This window comes from Calidris pugnax, unplaced genomic scaffold, assembly GCF_001431845.1.
Source record: "Calidris pugnax isolate Ruff unplaced genomic scaffold, ASM143184v1 scaffold138, whole genome shotgun sequence".
Taxonomy (NCBI): Eukaryota; Metazoa; Chordata; class Aves; order Charadriiformes; family Scolopacidae; genus Calidris; species Calidris pugnax.
In genome coordinates this window covers 1938428-1951231 of record NW_015090858.1, presented here as the reverse complement: position 1 = coordinate 1951231, position 12804 = coordinate 1938428, and the positions used below count along the sequence as shown (strand labels likewise).

The window sequence follows — 12804 nt, the reverse complement described above, 5'->3', positions numbered from 1 at the left end:
GTAACTTAAGTTTTAAATCTAGAAAGGGAGTCACTTGCCTGGGCAGTGTTAAGTAGTGAACTGAGGAACGATGCTGGTGTTTAAAGCTAGAAACAGGTTATGTATTTCATATCGTTAACTTTACAGTAGCGGTTTTCAGAGTAGCAAGTGGCTTGGATTCCCCCCTTAAAGAGTCAAAGAGTACAGAATAAATGTGAAATCCTATTAGTACCGCTAGCTTCAACTCCCAACTAGAAAAGTAGAAACCTGAATGCCCTATTCCATCTTCTAGCAATAGGTCATGTTTTAGTTAGTATCCAAGTTAGGTCTGGGAATCTCAAGTACTTTGCTGTAAGAAAATTAGTAGTACCATCTTTTTGCTTTACGTTGTACATCTATTAGTTGCAGGAGTTGAGCCCTCTTTCAGGAGGCTATGTCTCAAGAATAATTCTTACAGGAGAAAGACCTTTTCTCCATGACCACAAACACCTGCTCAGAACACCAGTTCAAGGAAGAAGCTGGTACTGACAAGTTTCTATGGTTAACCAGAACGTTCAAGCTCATCCTAGCAAAGTTTCCTAGCAAAACAACAACTCAAAGCCACCTTCATATGCAAAGCCACCTTCATATGCCAAAATAAAAAAGCCAAATGTAGCCAGCTGGGTGTTGGTTCTGCGTTTATTTGTGGGGTTGGATTTTTTTAAACAGCCACAGAGGAGGTATTATTTCAGAAATAGCTGCTTCAGGCAGGAAAGTCACCCACTTTCAGCAGCAAGCTTAGATCATATCACCACTCTAACACTCACAGGACAGGCCTTGCCAGGGAACAGTTGCTTTCAAACAGGGCAAAACAAGCTAGTTCTTACCCCTACACAGCTGACATTCTTTGCATATACTAGTGCGGAAGTGCAGGTAGGAAGGAGACTCTTTTCTTTCTCAGCAGCCACAAGCACTACAATCTGGCATTAAGCTCTGGTGTTCAGTTTGAGGCTAGGATGTGTTTGGAGAACCCTGGGAATTTCACTTGCCCTTGAACTTCCAAAGGGAGGTCCTAGGAATCAATAAGCTTAAGATAGGAGAGGAATGCTATGGGAATGGGAATAAGTCTGAGCGGTTTGGCTGTCAACATTTATTTTCCTCATTTCTAGTTAAGTATTGGAGCAACTCTAAGGGTCAACCACAACAAGGGAAAATTACAAGCCCTGTTATAGTTTCAAGGAACCTTTTCCTTCTACTGCAGAGTCATGCTAGATGACAGCCTGTGCCTTCTGCCAATCAAGTGCTCATGGCTCAAAAAAAAAAATAATATCAAATTAACAAAGGTTTAACAGCAGGCATATTCATTAGCTGGGCCAAATAAACAAATTAATTTTGAGCAGAATCAGTGAATGAAAAACATGAATGGTACCTGAAAGTTGCAGAGTTATACAATTTAATTCGGACATACAGCATTAGAGTTCTTTTCATCAGCATAAAAATTATTGTCTCTATATAGAAGAATCCTGCCTCCCTCAACTCCTAAGTGAGACTGCAAGACAGGATTCTTCAAGTGTCAGACAAACAGACAGCTAGGCTTCCACTTCAGGCAGCAAGTACTTCTTTAAAATGTTTATAAATGCAGTTTTGCTAACCTTTATGAGTTCCAGGTCGCATTGCCCCCTCTCATAAGCAACGCAGGCCAGATGAGGGTCCCTCTTTTCACAATATTTGCCAACTACACGGCTGTCATAATAAGGATTCTCCCGAAGGAACCGCTCTGGATTATTATTACTGTCAATGTAGATTTTGGCCAAGGCATTATGAGTCGCAGGTTCTTCACAGCCTTCATGAATCCTCGATTCAAGCCATGGCAACAGCAACTTAAGCCTTTGAAGAAGCAAACATTTTAGGTTTATAAATCACATTGAGATACGCTTGACAACTATCCGTTAACAGCTGGTCTTCTCTTCAAGTCTTCTGGTCAGATTTAAAACCAGACAGAGACCAGTCAGTAATTTTTAATGAATCTTAAGTGAGTGGAGGTCAGATCTGCAGTTTAACATCAGGGCAGGTTACAGATACCACTAGTTTTGCAATCTTTCCTTTCAACTCCTGTTCTATTAGCTGGCTCTTCATGCTTAAGCCATTTTTTCATTTTACAGGTAACTATAAACTACTTACGAGCTGCTGTGTGCCTACAACAAGACTGTCAAGACAGTTTTATCCAGATTTACTCTAAAGGGACGTTCCATAGTTGGTTGTACTGGAAGCATTCAAAAGCCACATTTGTACATTATATAGTGCTATCAGGCATTCCTATATGGCCCAAATAATCAACTAGCAAATCTAAACTGCTTTTCTATAAAAAAGCATAAAACAATACTGGTATTGTATCATTCAACAGAACTACATCCAATTCAATCTGGGTGTATACAAGGGTCAGTAAAGCCCAATACCGGCATCTACAAATGCCTTTTCATTACCGATTTCTTTTTTCGACTTCAGCCACCAGCTCATCTGTTGAGAACTGGCCTCTAACCACCATGATCAAATTCTTAATGACATCTTCAGAACAGTCCACATCAAGAAGCCCTCCAACCACTGCTGGTATACGGCTAGGATTCACCTAGAATAAGCCACCATCATTAAAATTAGTTACTAGCATTACTAATAATCCATCCCCAGTCTTCCACATGGGATAGTTTTAGTTAACAATTTAAACTACGCTTTAGAGCAATGAGTTTTAAGTTACTAACACAATTCTGTATACATTCTAGGAAAAACTATAGTTATAAATTTGTAACAGACAAAGACTAATAGACAAAGGCTCACACTAGAAGCGTGAGCATAAGAGATACAGCAGATTCACCTTTAGTCTACTGAAATGCTAAGTTCCTTCAAAGGAAGGAAAGGGCAAGAGCCAAAAAACGGGATTCTCCTTACCTTCTGTACATAGATCTCTATATACTTCTGCAGGTTATTGCGATATAAGTAGAGCACCAAGTCATGAACAAAGTCAAACCGATCACAGACAATGATCAGAGGAAGCTGGTCTGTGAGCTTTGCCTCCTGCATTTTGTGGACACAAAAAAAAAAAGCAACCACCATTTGCGGAAGTGTTTTCAGGGCAGGAAAGTCCAACCAAGTTCCCCCTAAGCACTAAAAGTCACAATACATTCAAGTTTAAGACCGCCAAGCAAACAATTGGTTTCAAAAGCAAGTTGCCCACTATGAATGCCATGTGGCCAGCCTGTCAGTTGAGATTTTACCAGTCAAAGCATGTCAAGTGTTTTAAGTACAGGTCGAGTCCAATTTTAATAAGCTTTGATTAGCCAATATCCTTGATATAGCTTCTCCTGAATACTTCAGCATAGTCTTTCCTTCTGCCAACCTGGATTCACCTGTTGTTAGCTGACAACATATTCATTAGTTTAGTTATATCATACAGCCTAGTTTTAAAGGAAAGGTGAATTTGGGTTTATTTTCCCAGAGGTAGCCTAGAAGGACCTATTATATGCATGGAATAGAATCAGACTCCTATTCCACCTACGCAGTAGACTACTCGCAGCCAACGCCAGCTAAACCTTGAGTTGGTATTTCCCTCCATTAGAAGGCTGTAGTTCTGCTGCTAAGCAAAACGCACAGAGAACTGCTCAATCCATTGGATAGAATATTTACCTTCAGAAAGTTCTTCACCCGTTCTGGGTTATAGCAGTTACTTTCACGGCAGATTCTTTCCACTTCCTTTATCTGGCCAGTCTTGCAAGCTGCCTGGATGTACTTGAAATGAACATCTGGATCCTGGCTGAAGTTTACAATGGAACCCAAGAAATAGAACAGTCCTAGAAAGAGTCACATGTTTTTAACAACATAGTTAGAAGCATAAGTGAAGCAAGTGCAGAATTACAGGCTTCAGCTTGTGACCTAGTTCAACCCTGCTGAGACAGTAGCTTTCATTCAACTGCAGGAAAAATCAGAAGGGTTTTTATTCCTCTCAGGTTTTATCCCCCTTTCTCATCTTTACTAGAGAGGGTTAAGAAACTATCTATCTAGAACAAAGCTACCCGTAGAATTCACTGTGATGAGCTCACTTAGATAAATGTATCCTAAGGTCCAGCCATATGACAAGCAGCTCTCCATAAAAGCTAAAATCCTTACTATTAGCTTCAATGAAGTAATGCTTCCAAGCAAGTCGCTTCATTCTAATACTGTACCTTCATAGCTTTTGAAAGATTCAAAGAGCTCCACAAGAGACTGGGTACCAAGCTGCTCATGGTATTTAGAAGCAACTTGCACACAGAGCTGTAGGTTTTGCCTAATGTTGGCTGACAGCATGGCACGCAAACACTCCACAGAGTCTTCAACTGAGAGAGAGCCAAAGAAGTTCACAAGCCACTGCAAAGAGAAAGAAATTTTACTCAGGAACTTATACAGATTTTGACTGACTTCTAAAACGTGGCAACTAGCCAGAGTTTCTACCTCAGCTACTACAGAGAAGTCTCCCATGTGCTAAGACCAGACTTTAAAAGAAATACACTCACCATCTTTACAACTATGAAAACGCAGTAAGTAAAAGATTTGAAATGCCCGCCTGGGAAATTGAGGTCATATTCAAGCCATCAAAAGTACAAATTATGGTTTGATCATTAACTGGACAAATGTTCTTGAATCACAGCTATGTGTGTTACTTTGGTACCTACAAACGATCTTGCAGCAGCTGCAGGAATTTTAGCAGCTACAGAAGTGCTAAGGAGTATTCGCTTTACTTAAGCTTTCACTTTCTTACTCTGTACAACAGACTTACCTCAGGATTCAAGAGGTGAGTATGAACGACAGCACGCTTAATATCATAGAGATCCGTGTAGTGTTCCAAAGCTCGCTGGAGCAAGCCTGCCTTTTCACACAACTGGGCAATATGAGCACGATCATAGTGTGTAAACATTTGGTTTCCAAGAATGGCATCTGCAACCTAGGAGGTATTCATATTCAGACTGTCAGAGAATCACAGCAGCTAAGCCTAAGAGTCGTTGAAAAGTCACACCAGTGACTCAACTAGCAGTCTTTGACATTGCTAAACTGCTTCTAGATATCAGTATCAGACATCATATTCTTATGCAAGCCTACTACTGTCTCTCCTTCAATTTTTAGAGGAACTAGGTTAAGAGGTCTTACCTGGGGGGCATGAATCAAATTCATTTCCAGGAGACGAGTCTGAAGGTGGCCTTCTGCAGGGCGGTTATTTTTCAGGGCATCCAACAGAAAGGACGTGCACTGCTGAATAAGACTGTTCTCCATGAACACATCCACAATCTGTTGAGATCGGTCAAGTTAGAGAACGGGATCTATATGTACACATGCACATATATCTCTATATACTAATGGCCTGGCTAGAAAGGCAACTCATCACAACACCTAGGGTGCTATATTCCCTTTGTTTTCACAGGATTACTACCATGGTAACAGACAAGTTTCACAATTTGTTTTCTTTTTCTCTAGCATGTAAGATGCACGTTACTTTGAGCTATTATGCCAGATTTCACCTCCCACTCTATTTAGTTTTAATACAGCATGCAAATCCTGTCCCTTCTCTCTTGTTGAAATAGTTGCTTAAACTTTTTCTAAGTAGCTTCAGTTATTTAATAATGCAAATTGGTGCCTCATTTCTCTGTCCATTTAACCAGAAGCAGCCACTGGCAGCCAGCACTCCACTTAGGTTTATTTTTTCATCTTCCCATGAATTCTCTGCATGGAAAGAGTTAACGAATAGTCCAATAAAGCCAACAGCAGGAGAGTAACAGTCTATTGTTTAGACCAAGACTCTGACAGATTCACTATCAATGTTACAGTACTAAGCCAGAAAGGTTCCACAAGAACTTGAGAGCACATTTGCCTCCAAAGACTTGACGGTAACCAAACTTGACTAGAATACTTTAGTCACTTTTCTAACCAAGCCAACTAGAGACACAAACTGGCCTTACCAGTCCCCAAAATGGTACTATGCTATTACCTCTGTCTAGACAGAGACCCGTACTCTTGTTGTAGGCATCACCTGGTTAATGTTAGCCAGCGGCTCCTCATCCTGTACCAGCATCTGAGAGAACTGCAGGCCTTGCTCTGGATTGACTCTCATCACGCTTCTCAGTAAGAAGATCCAGTCTGGCGTATAACCAACCTAGAGATTTCAGAAACAGTCATGCATGTCTGTGAAGCTTTACGCATCTTTTAAGCCTTCAGATTCTTTAGCATAGGTACCGTGAACTGCTGTGAGGTTGCTATGCCCATCCCCCATCTTCCAGGAATTCTCAGACAAAAGCATCGCTTATCTGTTAACACACAAATTCAGTATTCACTTACTTAGTAACTGACCTTGCACCGGGGCACTTCTCTTGCTTGGTAAGAAAACAAATCTTTCAACAGTCTTAGGGCATTATCTACCAAGCAAGGTCATAAACTTACAAGTGGCCATCAGGCAAATTGTTTTGCAATATGTCCCAATAAAAAAAAAATTGAATTCAGGAAGAATCTTATCTTTATACTCTGGAATAACCTTGAGCCAGTCCATTAATTTGATAGGTTAATTAAATTCTGGATATTCTGAATTCAATTTTTTGCAGACTGCTCAGATCTTAGTTGTACATTATGATTTGTGCTATGACAATGAAGAAAATACTGTTTCTCAATCTTACCTAATTATCAGTTTTAAGTGACAGGAGTCAAACTTAAATCACAGAAGATAGCTTGAGAATGTACACATTAAACATAAGATAGAGTCTAGCAGTGTGTGACAAACAACTTTACCTTTTTAGCATACAGCACTATTTTCTGGAATTGACCAGTTTCAGCAAAGCACTGAATCACTTTGTTTGGCACGTTAGCACGAAGATAGACACTGAGTGCAAGGGTTGGGTCAGCTGTCTTCACCAAGTCTCCCAGCTCCTCTGAACACTCCAGCTGAAGGCAGAGGTAGTATTTTGTCAAGCAGAAGAATTCAGAGATGTAGCATCAACAAAAGTATTGTTCACACTCAGTTGTCACAAGGCAAGAGAATTAAGCTAGTGTCATGGTCGAGCCTACCTTGTCTTCCTTCAGCCACTTCTCCAGAAGCTGCTTGCGGCCCTGCTGCAGGACAGGACGACAGAGCTCCAGAGACTCAAACTTGTTCAGCTGTCCCTGGTCAAGCAATATTCCAAAGTACTGCAGCAGCGGAGAGGCCTGCCCAGGCTGAGCTGGTACACTCTGGAACTTCCTGATTGTATCACTGGTACGTAGAATTCCCTAAAGAGGCACAAGATGGAGAGAAGCAATGATTTATCAGCGAAGGCTGAACAGTATTAGTCAAAAAACAGGTGTTAAGCTATACACTGAAGCATCTACTCTTAAGCCTTCAGGGTGGAGATTTTCATCAAACCAATGACACTCTATCAAGAAGTCACTGGCCACAGCAAGTCCAGTTGGAAAGGTATAGCAAATGCTCCTTTATGGATACAGGAGAATATATTAGTTGGAACAACCACCAAACTGCAGAGAAGTAAGTCTGGTACTGTGTCACTTTATTTTTTGAATGTCAAGTTCTGAAATGCAAGCAAGCTAAGCAAGTCCACTAAGCTAAGGCAAGTCCCCATGACTTCTAAACTTTATCTTTGGAGTTATTTACCTTTGGTGCAGATGCGGCTACTTTAGCAGCATCTGCGTAGCTTCCTTGAGCAAACAGTGTGTTGAACTTTCTGGCAAATAATTCCTCTGCCCCAGCTAGATTACTACGTATAGCCATACGCAGTCCCAAGTCAGGATTCTGGAGCACATTCGTAGCATAGTTCACTACGTTGTCTTCCTCAACACATACAGAAAGCACCTGGAAAGGACAAAAGGCATATTGAGGAATACTGTCCTTTGCTACACTACCATGAAGTATAGCAAATAAATGGCTGTGCAGCCCATCAGTGAAATAGTAGATTATTAAAAAAACAAGCTCCTCCCCAAGCAGTTCTGTACTAGGAGTGGTTAAAAACTCACTACTCAAATAGTTATTTGCTCTCTTCCATGACATTTGTTGCATCAAGTCACTCATTAGGCATGTTACATTTCATCTGAGCTTTAGAAGGCTCAAAAACAGAATGCTGGATATTTTACCTGTCCTTTTTTGTTCACGCCAATAATGCCTGAGGTAGGTTCGTGAGGAGCTGTGACAAAGATAGTATCAGCACTAATACGGTTCATGTAGATGCACACGCCAGACTCCAAGTCATACATGTGAATATATCCATACTTTGTGATCAGGTAGATAACACCATGCTTAATTCCAATCTGCCAAAAGATGAGTTTTTATTAGCCAAGACTAAGACTGTAACAGTTAAGACAGCTGCCTTTAGCCTAGTCACAAGATAGTGCTGCAGTGACATGCCTTAGCACTGACACTAAGAACAAATATAGCTTTAGACTTCTTCCTTACAGATTCAAAGCAATCAACAGCTTTGCTGGCCATTTGGAGCCATAGCTCCACTGAATAGAGAGGCTGAAGGAAAATGAAAATTCATCTGCAGCAAACATCATACTCCTCATCCTAATGAGCCAGGCTGAGGGAAAAGTTTGGGCATAATTAGCATGCTAGTCTATATATGTCAGTACAAGTTTCTGTTCAGAAATATTAATGAGATAATGCCATTCTCCCAACAAGGTATAAACAAAGCACCAGCAGAACCTAAACCAAGCGCAACAACCGAGTACTCCAGTTTACTGGAGTCAAGTCACTTAAACTGGGGAGGTTCTCAAGTCAAAACGATCTACAGATAAAGAAGTGCTTCCCCTTTGGAACGAGTCTTCAGGTGTTTTTTTTTTAATTAAGCCTCAAGCTGAAATACACAGCCACACGAATCCTGCTGTGTAGACAGCTTGCTTTGAATACCTTATTTTAAGGCTTCTGCTGGTTCGTTTATGAAGCTTGTCTATTAAGACTGGTCAGCAGTTGCATGCTCTCAGATAGTTTGCGTTTATGACACAATATCTGTCCCTGAACACATGCTAAGTCTGTCAAGGCAACCAGATATGTTCTTTCCTAAAGATCCTCCCATTAATGTCCCAAATTTCTTTGTGTGTGCTACTACAGGATTGTTCGTTCCATTTGTCCCTTATAGCGACAGTACTGTAGATGAAATGCCACTTTCATATGAAGCTACATCAAGCACCATAACAATCTTATCTAGAAATCTGAATATTAGTAGGAACTTCAATAGCCAAAGCGACATCAGAAACATTCTACGAGAAGACACTATTGAGGTTAATTTTGGGTCTGTTTTTTTCTGTTGTTATAGGGAAGGGTTTTTGATATGAGTTTTGTTGGGGCTTTTTTAATTATTATTATTTTTTTAAATACAGCCTTAAGTTGACATATCTAGACAAATACTGGAACAGCCTATATATTTGTGTTTGAGTAACTGTTTTAATGCCCATGTTACCTCCCACAAATCTATTAAAACCCCAAAATGTCTCCCAGATCTAGGAGGAATGACAGCAATGCCTTACCAGAAAGCATTCTTTTCAACACAGATGGCAGCTACAAAGTTCATTTTTGGGGGGCCAATCATCAAACATTTACCTGCATTGCCACAGGAAAGTCTGTCTGTGCCTCAGGTGGGAAAAACACATCAACAGCTTTTTTGACAAATGGCTGATTTCCAGTGGCTGGCTGACCTACTTCAATTATGTGTAGCTAGGAAGGAAAAGAGTACATGTCACAAGATTGTCCGCAAGTACAGCCACATGAAAGAAGTTTCTCTCTTGAGATATGCTACTGAAGTCATCTACCACACTTGGCTGATGAATATCTACCCAATTCTGAACCAACACATCTGGGGAACTGTGCTCCAGATATTTATTGGAGGGACAAGTTTCCCAGAACTTTATCAAGTGAAAACCAGAAAAAGCTTTTAAAAAAATAATAATGCTTTCTATGAAAGCAGACTGTACTTCTATTCAAGACACTTGTTCAGGATCATCTGAGTGAGACTTCTGATTTCATCAACAATTCCTGCAGGACAAGACTAGAAAGCTGGAGACATTACCTCACTTCTTTGCAGATTGCTCAACATTTGTAGCACATTCAACTGCTACTGAATTCCACTATCAGATCAATGGAAACAATGTACCTACAGCACTAAGCTTTATTTAGTATCTTTCTCCACTGAACTCTAATGCAGGAGGCTGCTTAATGACTTAACTGTCATGCACACAAAACACTGCCTGAGTGTAAATTTATGCTTTAACACCCTGAGCTCAGTTCTCATTGCATCCACATTTGTTCTTCTGTCTAATTTTCACCCAAGCAACTTTCTGCAGTTTTTATCCTACTGAAAGCAAGCGTTTTGATGCTGGCCAAATAATGCTGCGCACGTGGTTCTCAAGCTGTTCTTCAGAAAGCATACACTAAATTGCGTCATCACTGAAGTTCTATTACTACTGAGTTCTGCTACAGCAGGACAGGAACACAGTTGCAGACCTTACCTTGCCCCCTGCAGGACTCCTCACAGCAAAACAGAACAGCGTAGAAGGTTTGGCATTCCCCTCTATTTTGAATTCTGCAAAAGCTGCTGCATGGCCTTCTATAGGTTGGGAGACTTTTCTATCAACTGAGTACAGCTGCATTGCACCAACCACACGATTTTGCTAGGAAAAAGAAGAAAAGGTCAGCTTTTAGAGATACAATTTCAAATGTTTATTGCAAGATCTTTGGGACAGTAAATTAAAAAGCAGCAATGCCTCTCATCCCCTCCTCCAGTGCTTTAATCACATTAAAAGTCAGGCTATTGCTAGATAAAAGATATTTTTGAATTTTTGATCTATAGAAACCAAAATCAAGAAACTATAGTAGCTATTAAGTGAAGAGGGGCCACGGCTCTCTCAACTGCTTTTGTAGCATGCTGTTTCCAGGCCACTTACCTGTGCGGAAATTCCTATCAGCAGCAGCCATTTTTGGTGTTCATCTGTTCTGTAATTGATGATTTGGCAGCCCGCAAGACTAGCATGCCTGTCAAACATCTTTTGGGGTTGGGATTCTCCCTCCATGCTCCAGTGGTAGACTGCTGTCTCTGTCACCAAGGCAACTGTATTCACAGATATCCATTTCCAGAAGATCACTTCCTCTGCCATTGTGTGGGCTTTCATTTTACTTTTCATCTCAATGTTGAAGATTTGAAGTGTTTTCCCAGCTAGTATAACAAAACCCAAGAAACATCACAGATAGATTACCACAATCAAGATCCTGCCGTCTGTCTGTTTACAAGCCCCCTGTTTAACCCACTATTCCAGTAGCTTTACAGACAGGGTTAGTGTCCTGTCACATCTGAGCCTCCTCTTATATTTGACTCTTATCAAATTGAATCCCCTCCCCATGCCCAACACCTCTCTCATCCCTGAAGCAAGAAAGGCTGCTTCTTTTTGACACTTACATGGACATTCCAACAACCGCCAAGCACAGACATTTTAATTAACTATAAACTGTAGTTAAAAGACAGTCCAAGCTACACAGCTTGTGTAAACTCTGGTTTAAGTAGCAGCACTGGCATACCAAGCTATAGGTGTTTAGTAGATGTCATTTGGGATAATTAATAGAAAGAATCGTTCCAGTTTGTGTCAATTTAGAAGCTGCTGTAGGTGACCTGGACTGAGTCCAACAGCACAAGACTTGCAACAGCTCTTGATAGCCAAAGACCATAGCTTCAATTCTATTTTTCTGTTGACCAAACTGTGCACTGAACTGGAAGACAGATGGGCTCTGTACAACAGGCTTAAAACTAATGTTAATGGAACAAACCTATAAAGAATAAGGAACTTTATTCCTTTTAGGACGTCAAAATGCTATTTTACTTCACTAGAGATGAGACAGCTCGGCTCCAGGAATCTTGTTTCCTGTTCACAAGACACCCACTCAGACTGCTGGAGTATTGGCTTGTAATGCCATTATTCATATCCACATTTCAGAAGTGTTTTCTCTGATAGTAACACTTCTGACTGTCAAACTAGTAGATGTTCCTTCTACTGGGAAGTTTTGACACATGAAAGCTGCTGGCCACTGAGGATTCATTTTCAAGGGACAGTAACCTTAAGTTAATATGCATCTTGGACTGCTCTATGACATTGTAGTATAATTTACGGAATAATTCGATCGTATTAGTTTAATGCAGTGTCAAGACACAACACAAGACTTCAGAGCTACCAAATGCAGCATTTATGCTCCCTAGATTAACTGCATAAAGAACTGCTAACCTGATCAATTAGTTTCCAGGACAGCTAGCTAGCTTTCCTGGGACCAAAAGCAACCTGTTTCTGACAACCTTGCTCTGCACATGCAGTTATTGTATTGTACAAATACAGCAATACACCCAGGCCTAACACCAGCTGTAAACTGATAGTTGGAAATAGCATATTTACTGCATTGGACAACAATTTGTCCAGCAATGGAGTGGTGCTACGGAGGGATTGATTTTTGGAACTTCCACAGCGTGCAGCCTTGCATGCAGATGGGCTCTGGCAGGGCTCTAGTCACCATCTAAACAAAAATACCAGTATACATACAGAAACTGCTCTCAAAGTCCGTCTTCCTGAAAAGGAAGTCAGATGTCCTTCTTAGGTTTAAGAACATAGAAGAAACCAACCAATAAGATACTAAAATAAGTTAAAAGCTCACACATGTCTATTTTCTAGAGTAAATTTGACTACTGTGTTACAGTTTGAAATGGTTTTAGAAAGCTTCATCAGGCAGCTAGGTGTGGTGACATAAATGCAAACTTCAGAACTCTAAAAAAAAAAAAAAAAAAAAAAAATATCGGTTATTTGGATTAAGAGAGCAGAACC

The 12804-nt window shown here is 40.5% G+C and overlaps 1 protein-coding gene across 5 annotated transcripts in view; it reads right to left on the bottom strand.

Annotated features, from left to right (window-relative positions):
* Nucleotides 1-12804, bottom strand: part of LOC106889221 (clathrin heavy chain 2-like) — a 38093-nt gene that overhangs the window by 14099 nt on the left and 11190 nt on the right. For all 5 annotated transcript variants that reach the window (XM_014944050.1, XM_014944051.1, XM_014944052.1 and 2 more), the window contains 15 exons: nt 10891-11159; nt 10456-10617; nt 9551-9664; nt 8089-8262; nt 7613-7810; nt 7033-7233; nt 6757-6909; nt 6008-6130; nt 5131-5268; nt 4763-4927; nt 4173-4353; nt 3637-3800; nt 2902-3027; nt 2442-2584; nt 1611-1845 (listed from right to left, as the gene is read on the bottom strand). In XM_014944050.1, coding sequence (XP_014799536.1) covers nt 1611-1845; nt 2442-2584; nt 2902-3027; nt 3637-3800; nt 4173-4353; nt 4763-4927; nt 5131-5268; nt 6008-6130; nt 6757-6909; nt 7033-7233; nt 7613-7810; nt 8089-8262; nt 9551-9664; nt 10456-10617; nt 10891-11159 — 2546 coding nt within the window. The remainder of the gene's footprint in view (nt 1-1610; nt 1846-2441; nt 2585-2901; nt 3028-3636; nt 3801-4172; nt 4354-4762; nt 4928-5130; nt 5269-6007; nt 6131-6756; nt 6910-7032; nt 7234-7612; nt 7811-8088; nt 8263-9550; nt 9665-10455; nt 10618-10890; nt 11160-12804) is intronic.